The 20679-nt window shown below is 44.4% G+C and overlaps 1 protein-coding gene across 1 annotated transcript in view; it reads right to left on the minus strand.

The window, feature by feature from the left end:
* Window positions 1–20679, minus strand: part of SHROOM2 (shroom family member 2) — a gene marked incomplete at its 5' end in the record, with an annotated part of 164075 nt that overhangs the window by 58184 nt on the left and 85212 nt on the right. Inside the window, 1 exon segment of the mRNA XM_083362677.1 lies at window positions 4125–4225. Coding sequence (XP_083218803.1) covers window positions 4125–4225 — 101 coding nt within the window.

Raw genomic sequence — 20679 nt, forward strand, 5'->3', positions numbered from 1 at the left:
CGCCTCAAGTCTGCCTTCCTGCCTGGGCACCTCTCCCCCTCACCGGCTGGGTGTTGCTCCCCCCCGCATCCTACCTACCTACCTCCTCCGCATCTGGTTGGCAGGAGACTAATGAGCTGCAAATGGTGCTGGGCTCCACCAGCCCATGTGCACTTGCCTCCTACTGAGCAAGTGCTCAGCTGGGCCGGCGCCAAGGTGGTGGGGGCTGGACCTTTGTAATTTCTGGGAGAGTTGTGAGGGCCAGATTCAATCATGTGGCGGGCCGTTTGTGGCCCGCGGGCCTTGTGTTTGACATGTCTGCCGTAGGGCCTCCCTGACGTGCACAAACTTTGTCTACTACTTTCCGCGGCCAAGCAACAGGATGGCAGAGCCCAGCGAGGCACATACCACCTGCTTTCTGTGGAGGGGTGATCACAGAAACCCCGCTCGAGCGTTCGGGAGGAAAGGCGGGGCTCCCTCCCTTCTTTCAGTGAGCACAAAAGATGTCTGGATGGAACAAGCCTAGCCAGGTTCTGCCAACTGAAACTGGGCCCTGGCTAGGCGTTAGGTTTCAACTTGTCAGTACTGCGACTCTCGCTTTCTGCTCTTTTCCCAACATGGATTCTCCCAACTCCACATGGCTTCTAGTTTGGGCTCTCTGTGGGAGAAAAGCTTGCAGCAACAAAAGGTGCTTTGATGTCAGCCCCTTTGCATGGCAATGAACCCCAGACAGACGAACAAATATCCTGGAGAAAGAGCACCTTCCCAATCGCATAATCGCCAACTTTACTTAGCCAGCGCCGCTCAGAGAGTTGATGGTTATGCCCAGCCAACCACCCCAGGTCTCCTCGCAAGGAAAGAAACCCCAGATGCGGAGCAATCCAGGGAAAGAGTGTGTGTGTGTGTGGGGGGGGGAAATCCCCGGCTGCAATTCTCGTGCAAGATTTCCTGCTTGCAAAAGGGCGATCACTTCTGCCTCTCTTGCAAAGACAGCATCTGGGATGGGGAAACCCCCTGCCCCACTGCCTGTCTTCTCCTTTTTTTCTGGAAGGGGGGGAGGAGGGAGGAGGAGGTGAAGAAGCAGCGAGATTGCAGCACAGTCCAGAGAAGGGGAAGGAAGAGCTGGTCGGAGGATGCATCTTTCTCCCCCCACTCCCGGAGGGAGAAGCCCCCCTTGCCTGCCCACCACCCCAGCAGCCCCATGCAAAGCTGCCAGCCACGCAACATGCCTAGCTGCTTGCTGCTTGCTATGTGAAGCCCCAGGACCAGTGGGCTACCCAGGCAGCATCTCTGCCTCGCGCAGCTCTCCCATTCACACGTGTGATGGTCTTCCAACCCTGCCGGTGCTTGCAAACTGCCTGCCCCCCCCCAGCCCCAGGCAGCACCTCTGCCTCATGCAGCTCTCCTGTTCGTGCATGCGATCGTCCTCCAACCCTGCCGGTGCTCGCAAACTGCCTGTCCCCCCCTCCAGCCCCAGACAGTACCTCTGCCTCGTGTAGCTCTCCCGTTTGCGTGTACAATCATCCTCCAACCCTGCTGGCACCCACAAACTGCCCGGCCTCCCCTCCGGGCTCAGGCAGCACCTCTGCCTCATGCAGCTCTCCCGTTTGCACGTGCAATCATCCTCTAACCCTGCTGGCGCCCACAAACTGCCCAGCCTTCCCTCTGCCTGCTTTATGCAGCTCCTCCTGGGTCCCCCGTGCCCATTAACCCACCACCATGCAGGGTAAGGTTGCCGCCCCCACCTTCACCCAGATGCCCTCATCACCCCCAAGCATTTTTTTACTAACCTGCTTTCAGCTGCATTCCGTTTCTCCGCTTCTCTGCCTTCGCCATGTGTTTGTGGGACTATCGGTAAAAAAGAAAAAAAAGTTACATGAGACTTTCTAACTTCTCACGATATCTCGTGAGAAGTTAGAAAGTCTCATGGTGTTGTGATTCAGTGTCAGCCTGTGCTCACAGCAGCTGAGTCCGATGAATCTGAGGAGGAGGAGGAGGGGTTTGGAGAGACTTTGGTGTCGGAGGGAGGTTCTGATGCACTGCAGGACTCTCAGCCTGGCCCCTCCAGTCATGTTCCTCATGAGGCCCAGCTGTGTGACAATGAGGTGTCAGACTTAGATGAGTCACAGCTGAATATGTTCAGAGACGCTAGAAGCAGAAGGCAATCCAGAAGAGCAGAGCGGAGAAAATCAATGAGGCAACTCAGTGAGAGGATGAGAAGGCAGTAAGAAGCCATGCCTTGGGACTGATAATAAAAGGGGAAGGTGTGGGCAGGGCTGGTTGCTGAAGGCAACCATTTGAAGACATTCTGAGAGAGTCCTGGTCTGTTCTTGTTACTTCTGTTTAACTCTTGTTTGATATTTTGATTCATTTATTCTATTGCTTTTTTGTTTGAACTGTAAATAAATTTGGGTTGGGTTTTTCCAGCCTATTGACGGTAAAAAGGAAAAAGAGGTTGTCCCTGATACACAAACAGGGCTGGTCATAGGCTGGAACATTTTTTGTCCCACAAACACACGGCTGAGAAGCGAATGGAGAAACGGAATGCAGCTGAAAGCAGGTTAGTAAAAAACATTTTTTTTACTTTTTTTACTTTATTTTTTTACAGTGCTGTTCAACCCATCCTACACATACCACCAGCCAGGTGCTCGTGTACCACTAGTGGTACACGTACCACTGGTTGAAAAGCCCTGCACTAGCATAGCAGATGCCTATGCTCTTCTTCTTAGGCAGTCAAATAGTTTTTGATGAAAAAACAGAACTGCGATCTCAAGAATGCTGTTGTCAAATACAAAGGTCCAGACAATGTTGTGCCCAGTAGCAAAAACAGATAAGAATATTTTTTTGCTCAACCAGAAACCTGAAGACTTTGAGTTCTAGACCTTCCTTAGCTAACTGGGTGACTTTGGACCAGTCACTTTGTCAGCCCAACAATAGGATTGCTTTGGGAAAAATATGGAATAGAAAGAACTGTATATACAGCTTTGAGTTGTACAAAGTAAAAGTGGGATGTATATACATTCTTACAAATTAAATATAAAAATGCTTTCCTAAATAGATTCTGCACATTTAATTTCTAAATAAAATGCATATTTATTAAATTACTTTATTAAATATTTCACTCTGAAATCATAACATGCCTGTGACATACAAGACAACATTCACAATAATAAAAATATAAACTGTCCATATAACAGAAGGAAATCACATCTATCATGATCATCATCATCATCCAAAAGCTTTGACTTGCCCTTCCAACAGAAGCCAAGGTCTAGGAGGACACCCAAGTCATGGACCCTCAGACAATCCTATCCCTTGGATACTGAAGCTGACAGGCATTTTTGATGAATAAATCCTACTCTACTTTCATCCATGTAATTGTATATTTATTGCAATACAGTAGAACCTTCAATTACACATTTCACTTTTTATAATTTAGCCATCAATTCTCAGAATCTTTCACTGTTTGTTATCTTGTTTGTCAAGTTTTATTATTAAGCTTTACAAAAGTAATGTGATGCACACTGACATGCTTCTCTTTTGATTCCATGCTGGTTGGCAAGTTCAAACACACAGAAGCTTCATTTGGCTAAATAAATCTCAGCCATATTGCTCTGTGCATCCCTACTTTTTTCTTTCCCTTTCTTTGGCAGGCCACAAGGAGAACATTGAAAGTTTTCACTTCTGTTTTTAGCCAGCAGAAATTTAAAATACTATTCAAACAGAAAACAATTATCTGGTTTAAAATAACTTTCATACCAAGCAATAGAAATACATTACTACATAAAAGGTAGCTCCTCAGAAAATCTAAATACTTTCAAGTGCTGCTGATTTACAATATGTGCTTAACTTCTCCATAAAAATAGATTTGAGAGTGGTTATTTAATTTTGACAGAAATTATTCAGCTTAATTTTAGTAAGAAAAACTAGTAATAACACAATTACTTAAATATTTCCATAGCATCAAAATATAATATATATACTTAATTTTCAACATTTGTTCCCTTTTGGAAGCACACATTTTACAAAATGAGGAATATTAAAAATAGATTGTTCACCAGCTTCTGTTCTTCCAAGAAAATATCTGACTAAGCATTTTCTGCAATATATGCTATTAAGACTTGAAGAAAAATTCCCTTGTTTACCTCAAATTGCAGCTGCTTTCATCTGATTTTGCAACAGAAGAAATAAGCTCTTCATCTTTCCTGGATTTTTCCATTTGCCTCTTTGCTTCTGTTGATGTTCCCTGAAAACACAGTTTTATAACATGGTAAAGCAATAAATTATCAACTTTCAGTTTCCTTAAACATATTATTACACACCCCTTCATTTATGGATTTGCCTGAAGTCCACAAATTATCCTGCGTTCTGCTGATTTAGCTTAAACCAAATGTAACATCTTAGTTAGTTTCACAAACTTTGCATTCAAGCTACTAATTCATCTGACCAGTTAAAAGGAAGAAACTATAATCATTTGCAATTCTGCTTGGGCAAAACCTAAATGAGGACACTGAAAAACTTAACTATTATGGTGCGCAAATGTATTTGGCAGGCAACATAAATAAACAAGATTACAAAAAGTGAAGCTTTTAAAATAATTATTTATACCTGTGAATCTATCTATCTATCTATCTATCTATCTATCTATCTATCTATCTATCTATCATCTATCTATCTATCTATCTATCTATCTATCTATCTATCTATCTATCTATCTATCTATCTATCTCCAATGCATTCTTTCCTCTCCAGATGTTTTCAATTTCAAGTTCCATATTTTCTTAACATAAAGAGTAGCTGGGGATTATGAAAGTTGAATTCTTTATACCTCTGGAAGCATCAGGCTGAAGATGATTGATATAATCTCTAGAGCAGGGGTGTTCAACTTTGGCAACTTTAAGATTTGCGGATTTCAACTCCCAGAATTCCCCAGCCAGCATGGAAGTTGAAGTCCAGAAGTCTTAAAGTTGCCAAGGTTGAACACCCCTTCTATAGAGTCAGGATGTAGCATTGACAAAATAAAATGAAATGGCACCCATTTGTGTATAATTTATTGCAGGGCATAGTCAGATGAAAAAGTGATTATTCATCACTTTTTACCCCTGGCTTCCAGCTAGTATAGTGTCAAGGTTCCAGTTGAAAAGCCCAAACAAATAAACACAGCAGAGACATTTTGGTCCCTAATGTAAAACTTTATTAGGCATAGCATACCGGCAAGGTAGAAAGAAAACCAGCTCTGGCAATATGGCAGGAAAAAGATAATTAAAGGAGTAAAACCATTCCTCCCCTCTCTGACAGTTCAGGTCACATTGTCCAATTAGTCTTTAAATAGTTGTTATGAGAAGAAAGTCTCTATTTGCCAAAACATCTCTTCAGTGACTTCGGCTCTCATGCTGCTAGAAACCATCTGTGCATTCCAAACCTTTTTCCCCTCCCCTCTTGTAACTGTAAGCTAGAAGCAGCATGGCAGTTCTAACGCAAGGGAGTTGGGGGAACCTGGAAAACAAAACGAATCCACATTATTACTTGTTAACTTTCTCTTGCCCTGTTCCCAGCTTCTGGGGATATTTAGTATGGAATCGTTTTACTAAACGATGTGCTTTTACGTTGTGAGCTTTTACCCATCTAGCTTTTGACATTTGATAGCCTTTCCATTGGATTAAGTACTGTAAATTCCCTTTGTGAATTTGGGAATCAAGGATCTGCTTGACTTCATACTGCATCTCTCCCCCCACCATTATAGGCATTGGGACTGCCTTCCCCACTGGCCTCGTAGTGGACCCCTGAAACGGCTTCAGTAGGCTGCAGTGGAATATTGGGTGTCAGTATTCTAGGTAGCTTGATCTCTACTGTCACCGGGTTTGTAACTTTCACAATAGGGAAAGGGCCTATGTATTTTGGACCTAGCTTCTTGCAAGTTTGTTTCAAATTGAGGCATTTAGTGGATAGATACATTTTTCCCCCTACCTGGAGAACTCGTCTCTTGTCCACCTGTTTTTTCTGACTTTCAGCTACTTTGTTTAACGCTTTCTTTGCATCACTCCAAACACGTTGGAACGAATTTACCCATTCGGTTAAGGTGCTCGAGGAGGGAGGCTCCTGCATTGGCATTCTGGCATTGGCACAAACTCCAACCCCGTGGTTAGGTTAAATGGAATAAAACCAGTGCTACTGTGTACTATGTTGTTATACACCACCTCCGCAAATGGCAGAAGTCCTGCCCAGTTTGTTTGCCAGTAGTTGACATAGCAATGCAAGTACTGTTCCACCATTGCATTAGCTCATTCTTTGGCCCCATTCATACTTGGATGAAAAGCTGCCCCTGGGAGGACCCAATCATCCTCACAAACTCTCACTAAAACTTAACAGTGAGCTGGACCTCACAGTCGGAAATGGTGGTCTTAGGTGCTGCGTGCAGCTGGTAGATATGCTGTAAAAACATCTTCACTAGCTTCTGGGCTGACGGGAGTCCAGAGCACACAATGAAGTGGGCTTGCTTGGAAAAGAGGTCTATTACAGTCCAAATCATGGTGTTCCTCCCACTCTCTGGCAGCTCCACTATAAAATCAATAGCTATCTCCTCCCAGGGTCTAGCCAGGTTAACCACCTGCTGCAACAGTCCTGGGCTCTTCCAGTCTCTTACTTGCTGTGCAAACAGCACATTTCTTCACATAACTTTCAATATCCTTGTTCATTTTTGGCAACCAGAACTGATGATTGGCAAGGTGTAGAGTCTTTAAGAACCCGAAGTGGCCAGCCTACTTAGCATCATGGCTGCACTGCAGGACTTGCAGTCATAGGCTGCAGGAGATATAGTTTATCTCCCTTCCATACCAGCCCATCCCTCATGTTTAGTTCCTTTTGATGAGCCACAAACCACATGTCGGTTGGTAGCTCCTACTTCAGTCATTGGGCAAATGCATAAGTTGGGGGTGAGTTCCTTTTCTTCTGCTGTCGCCTGGTCATAGCTTGCACCACCTATTGTTTGGTGGAAATGATGGAACTCACCACCTCCTCTGGGGTGCTTTTGTACTGAGGCATGCAGGATAGGGAATTGGCCAGAAAAATCTTCCCCCATGGGATGTACTTTAACTCAAAATCAAATCAATTGAAGTATTGCACCCATCAGACTTGTTTAAGTGAGAGCTTATGGGGGGCCCTCAGGGTGCCTAAATTTTTATGGTTAGTCTACACCTCCAATGGGGTTTTACTCCCCTCTAGGAACAGTAAAAGCCTCTTTCTTTCACACAGCCCACTATCATTCTGTCTCATTCAGTTTGTGAGATGTGTACATGCATGGTTGCAAGTTTCCCTCCTTATTCCACTGGAGGAGGACTGCACCAACAGCTACATCGCTGGCATCTGCCTGAATTACAAAAGGTTCCTCTTGAGTCTGGGTGTTTTAGAACCCGTTTAGCCATAACAGCTGCTTCAGTTTTTTGAATGCCTCTTGGCATTCCATAGTCTAGTTCAAGGGTTGGGTCGGCAAGGGCTTCTCTCCCCCTCTTTAACAGCTCAATGATTGACAAGGCAATTTCTGCAAAAGAGGAGATGAACTGCCTATAGAAGTTTGCAAACCCCAAGAAGCTCTTTAGCTGTTTGTGGGTATGAGGGACGTGCCACTCCAAGTTGGACCTCACTTTCCCTGGGTCCATCTCTACTCCCTCGCATGACACCCAGGAGCCCAAATAATCCAAGCTCCTCTTGTGAAACTTTTGACAGCTTAACATAGTTTAGCGTCAAACAGTTTGTTCAGCATCTGTCGCACAATTTCATGTGTTCTTCCATAGTCTCAGTGTAAATGAGGATGTCATCCAGATACAGCCCTTTGTATAAATGCTCATGTAACACCTCATTTATGAGCTGCATGAACAATGAAGGGGGCCCCTGCAGTCCAAAAGGCATTACTTTAAATTGATAGCTCCCAAGGGGGAAGTTGAAGGCTGTCTTCCACTCATCACCTTCCTTGATTCTCACTCAATAATATGCCTCTTTCAGGTCTAATTTTGTGAATATCCTCCCCTTAGCTAAATGTGCCAACATATCCTCCAAGAGGGGGAAGGGATACATGTTTTCCATGTATACTCCATTAATCCCACGGAAATCAATGCACAATCTCAGCGATCCATCTATCTTTTCTTTAAATAGCATCGGTGCTGCCACCTGGGATTTTGCAGCCTCACCAAATTCTGTTAATGTGTTCCCTCAGCTCCATCATCTCCTTCTGAGTTACAGAATACATCTTTTGGCTTAGGGAGCTTCGCACTGGGCAGGATCTTGATAGCGCAGTCTGTGGGGTGGTGATGGGGCAGAATGTCACATTTTTTCCTCACTAAACACCTCCACAAGGTCCCAGTACTCTCTGGGAACATGTCATTGTTCTTCTCTCTCTGCTGTGGTCTGGCTGAGCTCAACAGGTCTCCTTGTTCCCCTTTTCTGGTTGGGTTTCTCTTTTCTCATGATTACTCACTTTGAGGCTTTCTCCCAATAGATCCAGGGCACCCACTTTGGTAACCAAGTCAGGCCTAAAATCATTTCCTCAGCCATTTTTAGAGTGATCATGAAGCGAACAGTCTCTTGATAGTCCTTGAATTTGAGCTGCACCGGCTCCATTAAATGGGAAGCTCCTCTGCCCCCCATCAAGGTGCCATCAACTTGATCAAACTTCATGGACTTCATAAGCTTCCTCACATGCAGCCCTAAACTCCACACTGTGGCTTGGCAATGGGTGCAACCCAAGACTATGAGAGCTTTTACCACCACCCCTCATCCCTGAGCAGGGTGCTGCAATGTCCATGTTAGCCTCGAGGTGGTTCACTAGTCCACTCACCATTAGGTCGTCTTCTCCCTCGCTGTCGCTCTCATAGAGGGCTATAAGTGTTTTCTGTTCAGTCGGAGTTCCCTCCCCTCCTTTCTCCAGTGAGGGACACCTCAATGACTTGGGGTGCTGCTCATAACATTTCCTTCCCTTTTTGGGGTGGCTTCTTTGGCTTCAGGGGAGGAGGGGCAGCAGGAGCCACCCTGGGTGTCGGCTCTGGGCACACTGTTGCCTGATGGTCCTCCTGGCTGCAGCAAAAACACGTGATGGGAGTGCAACCGGAAGGCCCTGCAATACCAGAGACACCTCCATCAGCTGCTTCCTCCCTAGTGTGCAATTTTCCTGACTTTTCTTCAGCTGCAGTTCGAATCTTCCACGGCCCTTGTACTCCGTCAAGTCTACAAGGTCTATAGGTCTCAGTTGGTGGAGCAACTGAGGCAAAGGGTCAGCAACTTGGAGGTCTGAGGAGGGAAGCTAGTCCCACAACTGGATCCTAGGGTGCTTGGCTCAACTCCCAGCGCCAACACTGACACCTTCACCCCAGCACTCAGCGGGAACAGCGGTTGCAGCAATTGGAAGAGCAGCTGCAACCAGGGCGTCTCTGCAGCCTGGCCCCAATCCCGGGCTGGCAGCCTGCAGTCCATCACTGATGCCTGCTTCCCAGCCTGGGGGAGTAGAGTGGTGACCGCCACTGGCCCCTAGGTATGGGGCTCACCCATGGATGTACCCCTATGGGGGGGTGTTTGGATGCCAGGACCCTAGCCCACACTGAGTCCGCCTCCACCCCCGCCCCTGAAGGCAACGTTTGACAGAAAGCCTGAGGAGCTGGCATTTTTCCTCAACCAGGTCTGGACCCATTTTGACCAACTTGGAGCAGAATATCCTGATGATGAGGCCTGGGTGGATGTCATAGTGACCAACGTTGAAGGAAAGGTGGTGGAATGGGTGACAGATCTCCATGACAAAGGCATCCGAGTTGGCAGATCTGCATGCATTCTTCTGTGGCCTCAGAACCCGATTCAGGGACCCCACACAAGCCCGACGAGTGGAGGCAGAGGTCTGCAATGTCAGATAGGAGAAAGACACATAGCAGAGTACACCAGAGATTTCAGGAAGATCGTAGGAAAGCTGAGGCACTGGCGGAGAGGGATTGAGCCGCAATCTGTTTCACCTGTGCCTAACCTGAGGGATCCCGCCATGAAGCTAGATCTGGCAGTTTACAAGAGCAGCAGGGGGTTTGGACCGCAGCCGAAGAAAAGTCAAGAGAAGTGCACATTAGGGAGAAGGCAACCATTGGCAGCGTCTCCAGGCCCTGCAAGGTTGTCTGAGCATACCCCCCCTTATGTGCTTTTGCTGTGGCCTGGAGGGTCATAGGGCAGTGATGTGCCCAGCACTCACCACCAGATGGCTCCTATGGGAATGGGGTAAATGCCTGAGGGTTTAGCTATCCATAACAATGTAGAAATGTGGAAACTCAAGGATGTGTTCTGATAAGTTTCAGCAGACTGCAGCTTCTTCTCCAATTGGTCCCGCTTTCCCTGCGCAGACTAAATGGGAGATCCACTCCAGGTTTTCCAGCCAGCCCTGTCCCTAAATTTTCAGCACCCGGCGTATAAGACGACCCCTGACCTTTGAGAAGATTTTTATGGGTTAAAAAGTAGTCTTATACGCCGGAAACTACGGTAGTCCCTGAAAGATATTAAGCATAAATACTCATTAATGTTCTGCTAATGTCTTGATGGCTCCCTAGGCTTTTGGATCTGTTTGTCATGAAACTTTTTTACTAATCTGTCTGCCATTACATCTCTACTCTTTATCCACGTAGCTTCTGACAAAGGATAGCCCTTCCATTGAACTAGATACTCTAATTTTCCTTTATATAACCTAGAGTCAAGGATGTGTTTTAATTCATAATGGGTGTCACTTCCACCATAATGGGACCTGGGGCAGCTTGAGCTATTGGTCTCAAAGTTGATTCTATAACTGGTTTCAACAAACTGCAATGGAAAACTGGATGTATTTTCCCCAACAGTCGTGAGAGCATTAGCTCAACTGTGATAGGATTAATAATCTTTACAATGGGGAAAGGACCATTACATTTGGGTCCCAACTTCCTGCAAGATAGTTTCATTGATAAATACTTGGTCAAGCAATAGACTTTCTCTTCTATATGAAATGGTTTCTGGGGGGACCACCTCTTATAAGCCTGCTCCTTTTGAATCTTTGTGGCTTTTACGAAGGCACATTTGATGTTTGCCCAAGGGCTCTGCAATGTGTTTACCCACTCGGTTAGTATTGTGAAGAGGAGGGTTCCTAAATTTGTGCATAAGGCACAAATTCCCTGCCTATAGCTACTTTAAAGGGAGTTAGACCAGTATCGCTGTGCACGGTTTTGTTATATGCCACTTTAGCAAAAGGCAGGAGGTCTGCCCAGTTAATTTGCTGATAGTTGACATAGCATCTCAAATATTGCTCCACCATTGCGTTCACTCATTCAGAAGCTCCATTTGTACTTGGATGAAAAGCTGAGCCGAGCCTCTGGATGGATCTGAACAGCTTCACGAACTCCCTCCAAACTTTTGCAGTGAACTGGACCCCTTGATCTGATATAATTCCTTTTGGTGCTCCGTGGAGTCGGTAAATGTGTTTTTAAAAACTCTTCCCCAGTTTCTGGATGGAAGGGAGATCAGGGCAGGCTATAAAATGAATCTGATTTGAGAAAAGGTCAATGACAGCTCAAATCACGGTGTTTCTGCTATTTTCAGGGAGTTTAACAACAACAACAACAAGTTTATTGATTAGCCCTTGGGCCATATCAAAGTACAAAGTTCCAGCAACAAACCGTCACCGAAACTAGATAAAAACAATCCGAAATGGAATTTGATAAAATACAATTTAAAATGGAATTAAAATACAATTTAAGTTAAAATAGTAATAAAATACAAATTTAAGATATAGATAAAATATGGTAACATTATATTTCGGAGTCGCCCTTACAATCTACCCCAATCAGTCCCACGTATGCAGATCTTAACTGGATAATTTTGTTTAAATACTGTGCTACGTTGAATGTTCTTTTCAAGTTCTGGCCGGACATAAGGTAAGTTATTTTGATATGGGGATCCCAACGGGTCATTCGTTTGGTATATAGACCAAGATACCTGTCTCTCACCCTCTTATACAAACAGTCAAATAGGATGTGAGCCAGGTCCTCTACCTCTGCTGCTCCGCAAATGCAGAGACGCTCATTATACGGTATAGCATGAAATCTCCCATATCTGACCATTGTATCAAGCTGTTCGAATCTCGCTCTCGTAAATATCTCCCTAAGATGTTTTGGGAGTTGTAACTTCAAATAACTGTCCACTTGAAAAGTCCATTTGTATTTACTCAGCCATTTCAAGTTACCCAACTTACTAAGGATAGCTATATCAGTTTGTGCTTCTATATCCTTAATTCTTTGGGCAACTCTTTTTTTTAGATTGTTCTCCTGTTACGCAAGAAACAGGAAGGCCACAGCTTCTTACAAAATTTGTTAGTTTGGTGATCCAGGAGATTTGTGATTGCAGTTTTATTTGCTCTAGTAGGCATAATTTGGGGAGTCTATCAGTCTCCATTTCATTAACTTTGCACCAGTAGTTATAAGGTCTAATTTTAGATAATGCCTGAATTGTATGAATTCCCAATTCAGCTCTAACTGCTGCAGCAGATGTTCTTGGGTCTACACCCAAAATACATCTCAGATGCTGGGACTGTGTTTGTTCTAAAGCTGTGGTTGAATAAAGACCCCAAATTTCTGCTCCATACAAGAGCATTGTCGTAACCTTAGCCTTATAAACTTTGAGTAGTGGAGCTAGGGACCCTGGGTAACTATGGTTCTTTAGTTTGAGCAATAAATTCAAACAGGCTTTTGCTCTAAATGTACTTCGTTGATGATGGCAGGCCCAAGATCCAGTCTTGGAAAAAGTTACTCCCAAATATACAAAGGTATTAACCTGCTCAATTGGTTCACCATCTAATTGCCACTTATGTCTCTGATGGTTTCTTCCAAACACCATTATTTTCGATTTGGATTTGCTAATAATTAGGGAGTTATCCTGGCAATAAGAGCTGAATCTTCTTAATAGCCTACGTAATCCTACTTGTGAGTATAATAAAATCATATCATCAGCATAAAGCAAGCTGTTACAGTAAGTATTTAGGATCATCGGCATGTGTACCATGGTATCCTTCATTAACCCTGGCAAGTCATTGATGTATAAATTAAATAATAATGGGGCCAGGATACACCCTTGCCTTATCCCTTTATTTGTGTGAATCCTGTTAGTCAGGGCCCCATTAACCCCATACCGCACCCTCAAACAGGTACTTGTGTAAAGGGCTTTAATCAAAGCCAGAAGTCTGGGTTCTATTTTAAGAGATGTCAATTTACTCCATAGTACGTCTCTATTTACCATATCAAATGCTGCTGTAAGGTCTATAAAAGCAGCAAACAGGGGTCTCCTCTTATAGGCATATTTGGCAATCAGATGGTTCAAAACAAAGCAGTTATCAATAGTAGATCTGTTCTGTCTAAAACCTGCTTGTTCTTCTGTGAGGATGTTGTTTTCCTCTACCCAGATTTCAATTCTGTTCAAAAGGTACCTAGCATATATTTTTGCTACAATGTCAATCAGGCTGATGGGCCTATAATTACTAGGATCCTTTTTATTCCCTTTTTTATATATGGGGACAACTATTGCCATCTTCCACCCATCTGGTATATGGCAGGTGTTATTTATGTGTGTAAAAAGACCTGCTAATACAGGGCCCCACCAGTTGGGAAATTTCTTAAATAATTCTGCTGGTAAAAAATCCTCGCCTGGGGCTTTATTGCTCTTTAAGCTTTTAATGATGGATTGTATCTCCTTTTCTGAGACTGGTGGCCAAGGGGGGAGAGTTCTAGGATTTACCAAATCACTGTTTAAAAATAATTTCTTTACCGGTTCGGTGGGGGCAAACAAGCACTGATAATAATTCTCCCAGTCCGCAGCAGAGATTGGTATGTCAAATGCAAATCTCCGTTCCTTCAGGATACCTGCTACTGAGTGCCAAAATAATACTGAATTATGGCTTCTGGCAGCCAACTCAAGTTCTGACCAGATTGAAATGGCAAAACGTTTTTCCTTTAATGTTATAGTTTTTTTATATTCCCTTCTTGTGTGCAGCATCTTAGCTTATATATGGGCAGTAGGATTCCTCTGGGCAAGCCTCATGGCTGCCTTCAATTTCTTTTTCTGTCGCTGACAATCAGGATCAAATCAGCGAGGGCTACCCACTTGGGCTCTTTTTGTAGTAGGTTTAGCTGTTAGGTGTTTCTTCAGTATGTTACAAAGATTGGAGAATGCATTGAAGGCTGACATCCAGTCAGTAGTAGATGACTGTATTGTTCTAGCCCACTTAGTAGCATTCTCTGTTTTAAGGCATTCTAATATTGCCTTAGTATCAACTTTGGCCCAAATTAACCTTTTATTTTGGGTCACCTCTACCTTTTTGGTGAGCCATCTGTCAGCCATGTTATATGGTCTTAAATCTGAGCGGCCTCGCAATGTCACACTTACAGGCTGATGGTTGCTATTGTCGCTAAGGTGTACTGTGACCTCTGAGAAGAGGTCAGCCTTATCTCTAGACACGCAAAAGAGATCCAGTACACTACTTGAATTGGCTGAGTGGTATGTATAAGGGTATGTATAATTCTTGTCCTTACCTCCCAAAATTTGGAGATTACCCTTAAAAATTAAGGAGACTAGGAGCAGGCCAGCGGCATTACTTTTACAGTCTCTCGAGAGCCACTGAGGATGGTTATCAAAGAACTCCCCTGGGATTCCCTTCTTCTGGGCAAGCTCATACAGAGAGGGACCCAGTCTAGCATTCAGATCTCCTAATAATACCACTATGGACCAAGGGTACAATATAGATATATCTTCTAAGATAACTTCCAAGCCCATCCAATATTCAAAATTATAGTGCTGGGATGTGCTTGGAGGAATGTACACATTTACCAATATTAACTCAAACTGGTCATATTCAAATTTGACAGCTAGAAAGTACGGATACTTATCTTCGTTATATAATTTCTCTCCCTGCCATTGCAACTCTTCCTTTATAAGAATGCATAGCCCACCAGAGGGTCTCCCTTTGTTCTTTGTTTTTAGGGCTGGGGAGGCCCATCCCTGAAAGCCTGGCAATTGTACTGGTTCATCCACTTCGGTTAGCCAGGTTTCTTGAAAGGCTATTACGTCAAATCTAGAGAGAAAGCTCATTAGTCCACTATCAACCATCCCTTTCCAGCCAGCTATGTTCCAGGTCATCAACTGTATGGGGTTCTCAGAGGCAAGGTGGTCTGATTTGGTTGATTGGCTAGATGGTGGAAATGCCAGATGTCAACTTGACAATGGAGCTGGGTCAATATCATCTAAGCTTCCCATATAAACACAGTTGTTGTGAGGTTCGATATTTCTCCTTGTGGGTTGCAGAACTTGTTGCTCCTCTATATCTCGGTTGCCAGTGTGCCTCTGCTCTTGCTCCAAGAATGATTTTTTTTCCAAAGAGCCTTGGTGGAGCAGTGGGCTAATGCCTCCTTAAGTAACACCAGCTGCCTGCAATTAGTGCAGGTTCGCATCCCACCAGGCTCAAGGTTGACTCAGCCTTCCGTCCTTCCGAGGTAGGTAAAATGAGGACCCAGATTGTTGGGGGCAATTAAGCTGACTTTGTAATAATGCCGCTTGGGTGTGTGTGAAAGCCCTAATAAGCAGGCATATACATAGAATGAAGGCTACTGCTAAGTTTGTAAAGCCGCCCTGAGTCTTTGGAGAAGGGCGGGATATAAATGGAATTAAAATAAATAAATAAATAAAATACTCTGGCTTAAGTCTATGAATGTAGATTTATGTCCATTTTTGGAGGGGCTTGGCTGAGGGTTCATCTTGTGAAAAGATGTTGTGGGAACTTCTAAATCAAATGAGGATGGAAGCTGGATTATGTCCTTAGTGTTTGTCAGCTTAGGGGGCACTGTGTGATGAAGCCCTTTGTCTTTCAGTTGTTTCTCAGAGGCTGGGTCAGTCAGTGCAGTTACTCCATTCTCAGCCTGTGTGACAACACCTTTTTTTACTGTTGAGGCAAAGGCAGATTGTTGATTAAATATCTTGTCACAAGGTTGCGTGTTTAGTGGAGCCAAATTAAATAGAGGCTTTGCTGTAGATTGGGTTATTGTCAGTGCCTCTTTTAGGTCGTCCAATCTTTGAATGATGTTAACTTGCTCAGGTTCTGGCAATGCACTGAATAGGTCAATCAACATTTCCTCTGGCACATCCTCAGCAGTTCCTGCAGCTGTGGGTAACACAGTTCGTATATTGCTTCTTTGCTTTCTCAGGGTCAGTTCAGTTGCAGCAGCCTCAGGCCTAGTAGTGTGAGGGCTGTTGCAGCCTAGATTTAAAGCGACAGTTCCCTCTTGGTGACGCTGTTTCAGGAGTGGGCACACTTTTTCTGAGCAAAAGACCCTTATTGGAAATATTGAGAAAAAGCTCAGAAAGGGCTTCATTCTGAAGAGCATGGAGGGAATTGTGGGCTGCTTGAATGATAGGAGAATTCTCATACATTGTGTTCTTGCTGGCAGCCACTCTGCATGTAGTAGATCTATCAGAGTGAATTCACAGCGGAGCAGCTGGCTCAGGGACAGCCTAATAGCTTTTCTGTTGCTCCAACGCCCTCTATTTACTCTCTTGTCATAAATTTGCAAAGTAACCTGGTTAGTTTGCAGACTGTAGTTATATTGGTCATCTCTTAGACCTTTGCCTGATTGAGTGTTTTCTCTGTAGGTGTTCAAATTTTTGGGAGGAGAACAAGGTCCTTCTCTACTTTCACCTTCTGAGTTAGCCATCCCATGTCTGTCCATGGTTATCCTCCCAAGTCCTTCCACAGTATTTGGGTGGCTCCTAACAAACTCTGCAAAAGACTCTTTCAGACAATCAACCTTATCCATGACAATTGACAAGAGATTATATATTGAGTTTACAGTTTGAGCTGTAAGCAAACATTGTCTAGAAAGGAAGTGTCACATTTTCCCCCTTCAAATTTGCCACATCTCCCTCCTGTGTAAAAGAGGCTGTTGCCAGATTCCAAGGAGGGGAGCCATTCTCCAAGAGGGAGGAAGACAACTCCACATGCTGTCTGCTCTCCACTTCGGTTTGTAAGTCCCATTCCAATGAGTCACATAAATTAACTTTATCTGATAAGGTGCCTGCGAATGAGTTACTTACTGGAGCAGACTGTCTGTTTGCAATATAATCCTCCATTTTCTGCTGCTTCAAAGGCTTGGATATACTTTCTGCTGCAGAGTGCTGTCTCTTCCTTCTTTTCCCCATTCAGGTTTGTTAAAACAGGTTTAAAAATAAGTTTAAAACTATGGTTTAAAAGGTTGAAATGGGTTAAAAATGGGTTTAAAAAGTTTAAAAGAGGTAGGTTAAAATACAATATTAAAAGAGATTAAAAAGTTAAAATAAAAATAAAGTAAAATAAAATAAAATAAAACTTTTACTTTTGGAGGAGCTCTTTACAGCCTTTGCTGCCTCTCCAGCAAAGAGGGAGGGAGTTTAACGATAAAAACCATTTTGATCTCTTCCCAGGGCTGGGATGGTTCCACCACCTATTGTAGCAGCCCAGGAGTCTGGTTTTCATGGTGGTACAGCACAGCACTTAACATAGCTTTCAATGATTTTTTTTCATTCCTGGCCACCAGAATTGCTATCTCACTAAGTGCAAATTTTTAAAAATCCAAAGTGGCTGGCTTGCTTAGCATTGTGGCTTCATTGCAGGGCTTGGATCCTGAGGGTGCTAGGAAGGTACAATTTGGAACCCTTCCATGCTAGTCCATCCCTATAGGTTAAGAGCTGTTTGTTGTCTCTGAACCAGGGGTTTGATTTCAGTTGATTTTTTAGTTGCTGTGTTAAACTGCTGTCAGGGCTGATGGACTGCTTTCAGGCTTTATTTCTAGTGGTGAGTTGAGAGGCTTTTTGAGGTGAGGGAATGATAGCATTCACCTCCTCCAACAGCTCTTGTACTGTGACATTCTAGACATTCTAGACAATATGTCAGCCAGGACGTTCTTCCCCCGGGAATATATTTGAGAGAGAAGTTAAAACAATTGCCCATTGAACCTGTTTGGGGGATAATTTGTGTGAGGTTTTTAGTGCTTCAAGGTTCTTATGGACAGTCCATACTAGCATGCCAGATTAGCAATGCCCAACACACAGCAAATACCTCCTTTGCCCATACAGACCAATGCTGCTGTGTTGGTGAGTTTTCTAGAGGTATATGCACACAGTTGCAGTTCACTCGTCATTTTTTTTGAAGAAGAATGGCATCCACTGCAATGTCACTCACATCTGCTTGAATGATGAACTGTTCCTTGGGGTTGGGAAGTTTGAGGATTGGCTCTCCCACGAACAACCTTTAGAGTTGCTCAAATGCTGCTTGGCACTCTATAGTCAATGGGGTATTGACTCCCGTTTGCCAGTTTTCAAGAGTTTGGTGATCAGCAAGGCTATTTTCATGAAAGAGGGGATGAATTGCCGGTAAAAGTTAGCGAACCCCAAAAAACTCTGTAGCTGCTTGTGAGTTCTAAGGGGCTGCCATTCCAGAACGGCTTTGATGTTCCCTGGATCCATCTCCATCCCTTCGCTCGAGATTCAGTATCCCAGGTAGTCCAGGTTTGTTTGCTGGAACTCACATTTAGATAGTTTGGCATAAAGGTTTGCTGTTCATAATTTCTTGAGCACCTCGCAAACCAATTTGACATGTTTCTCCATTGTTTCTGTAATGATAAGGATATTGTCGAGATAAACTAGGACCCCCTTGTACAGGTGGTAATGTAGCACCTTATTCATCAGCTGCATGAACACAGCAAGGGCTCCCTGGAGACCAAAGGGCATCACCTTGAACTGGAAACTTCCCAGATCATATGATCCAATGCAATTAAGTTCTCCACTCATTTCCCTCCTTAATTCTTACTTGGTAGTAAGTTTCTCGCATCTCCAGCTTAGTAAACATTTTCCCCTTGGGGAGGTGAGCTAACATGTCTTTTATCAAGGGAAGTGGGTACATGTTCTCCATGCTAACAGCATTTAAGCCTTTAAAATCCACACACAATCTCAGTGCCCAATCTTTTTTTTCTTTAAACAACACAGGAGCGGCTATGCATGATTTTGCAGGCTGGATAAATCCCCTAGCCAGATTTTTGTCAATGTATTCCCTTAGTTCATTCATCTCTCTGGGGGGTCATGGAATACATTTTTGGTTTGGGTAGCTTAGCTCCTGGCAGGATCTCTATTGCACAGTCAGTAGCTCAGTGAGGGGGGGAGCACATCACATTCCTTCTTGCTGAATACCTCAGCCAGATCCTGGTAATCTTTAGGAATGAGTTGGACCTCAGGTAACTGCTCAGCTGTGATTTTCAAAGTCTCAATTGGTTCATGTCTGGCTTTAGTGGAAGTGGCTCCCCTCTCTGGATCATCACGAGTATGCAGAAAAGGCCCGGTCCCTAACCTCATGCTTCTCACCCTGTTTTCCCACCATATGGAAGATCACCATTTATCTAGCCAGGCCAACCCCAGGATTAGTCTCTGTCATTTTTGGGATCACCACAAAACAAATAATTTCCCAATGCTGCCCCATTTCTAGCTGTACTGGTTCAGTTAGGTGTGTTGCAGGTGACCTTCCAATTAATGACCCATCAACCTGTTCAAATTTCATGGCCAGGGACTGTTGCTTGGCTCAAATTTCTAGCTTAAGCACAGTTTAGAGATTGATTAAGCATTGAGTGCAGCCTGAATCTACCAGGACGTCTGATTCCATTTGGGCCTGTTTTAGGTAGTATAAGTTTAGCAGAAATGATGAAAGGAGGGATGGCTTGACTTACCATTGGATCATTCTTGCCCTCATTGTCATTGTCAGGGCTAGTAGTGCCTGGCGTTCAACTGGAGTTCTCCAGTTGAGGGGAGGAGACCTCGATGGGTTGGCTTTGATGCACCCAGCTCGATTTCTCCCAGCTTCTCCATTGCAGTCTTTTCAGTTTTGAGGTGGTGGTTGGGGTGCTCTTCCCCTGGGGAGCCGGTGTTAGTCATTCATTTGCCCAACAGCTCTGCTGGCCATACCTGAAGCATTTGATGGGGGCCCAAGTAGGAGCTCTGGGAGCACTGGTCACTGAAATCGCTGCTGGGCATCAACTGAACTGGCGCCTCTCCTTGCTTCACCTGGGCTTCGATTGAGGAGCACTGGGCCTCTTGTAGCTCTTAAGCTCAATGTCTAAGGTCACTGCCATCTGGTACCACTCATGGATCTGTTCAGGAATTCCCTGGTAGGTGCAGGTCTGGTACAGGTTGCAGTCTAGGCCCTTCTTGAGGCAGTGATGAGTAATTGTTCCAGCCACTGTCTTATTCTGCCTGCGACCCTTCAGAACTCTCGTACAAATTCCTTAGCTGGTCTGCCACTCTGCTTTAGGTCGCATATTTCCACATCCGCTTGCAGGGCTTGAGATTCATCCTCAAACCTAGCTCTCAGCTCTTCCAGGAAAAAGTCTATGTTTCCAAGCTATGGTGCGTCCTTTTGGTGAAGGCTGGTCACCCACTCTGCAGCTTCTCCTTCTAGGTTTGCTGCCACTGCATTCACCATCACTTTCTAATTAGGTTAGGCAGGAATGTAGCAATCCAAATTTGCCCACAACTGGTTCATAAAGAACATCAGCCTATCTGGGTCCCCATCAAACGTGGCTCTTATCGGCGGTGGGTCCACAGGGGGTGGAGGTACCCAGTGCACTGGACGCCAGCCAAGCTGGTGGTACTGAGGTC

Source organism: Vipera ursinii, assembly GCF_947247035.1.
Source record: "Vipera ursinii genome assembly, chromosome: 4".
Classification (NCBI taxonomy): Eukaryota; Metazoa; Chordata; class Lepidosauria; order Squamata; family Viperidae; genus Vipera; species Vipera ursinii.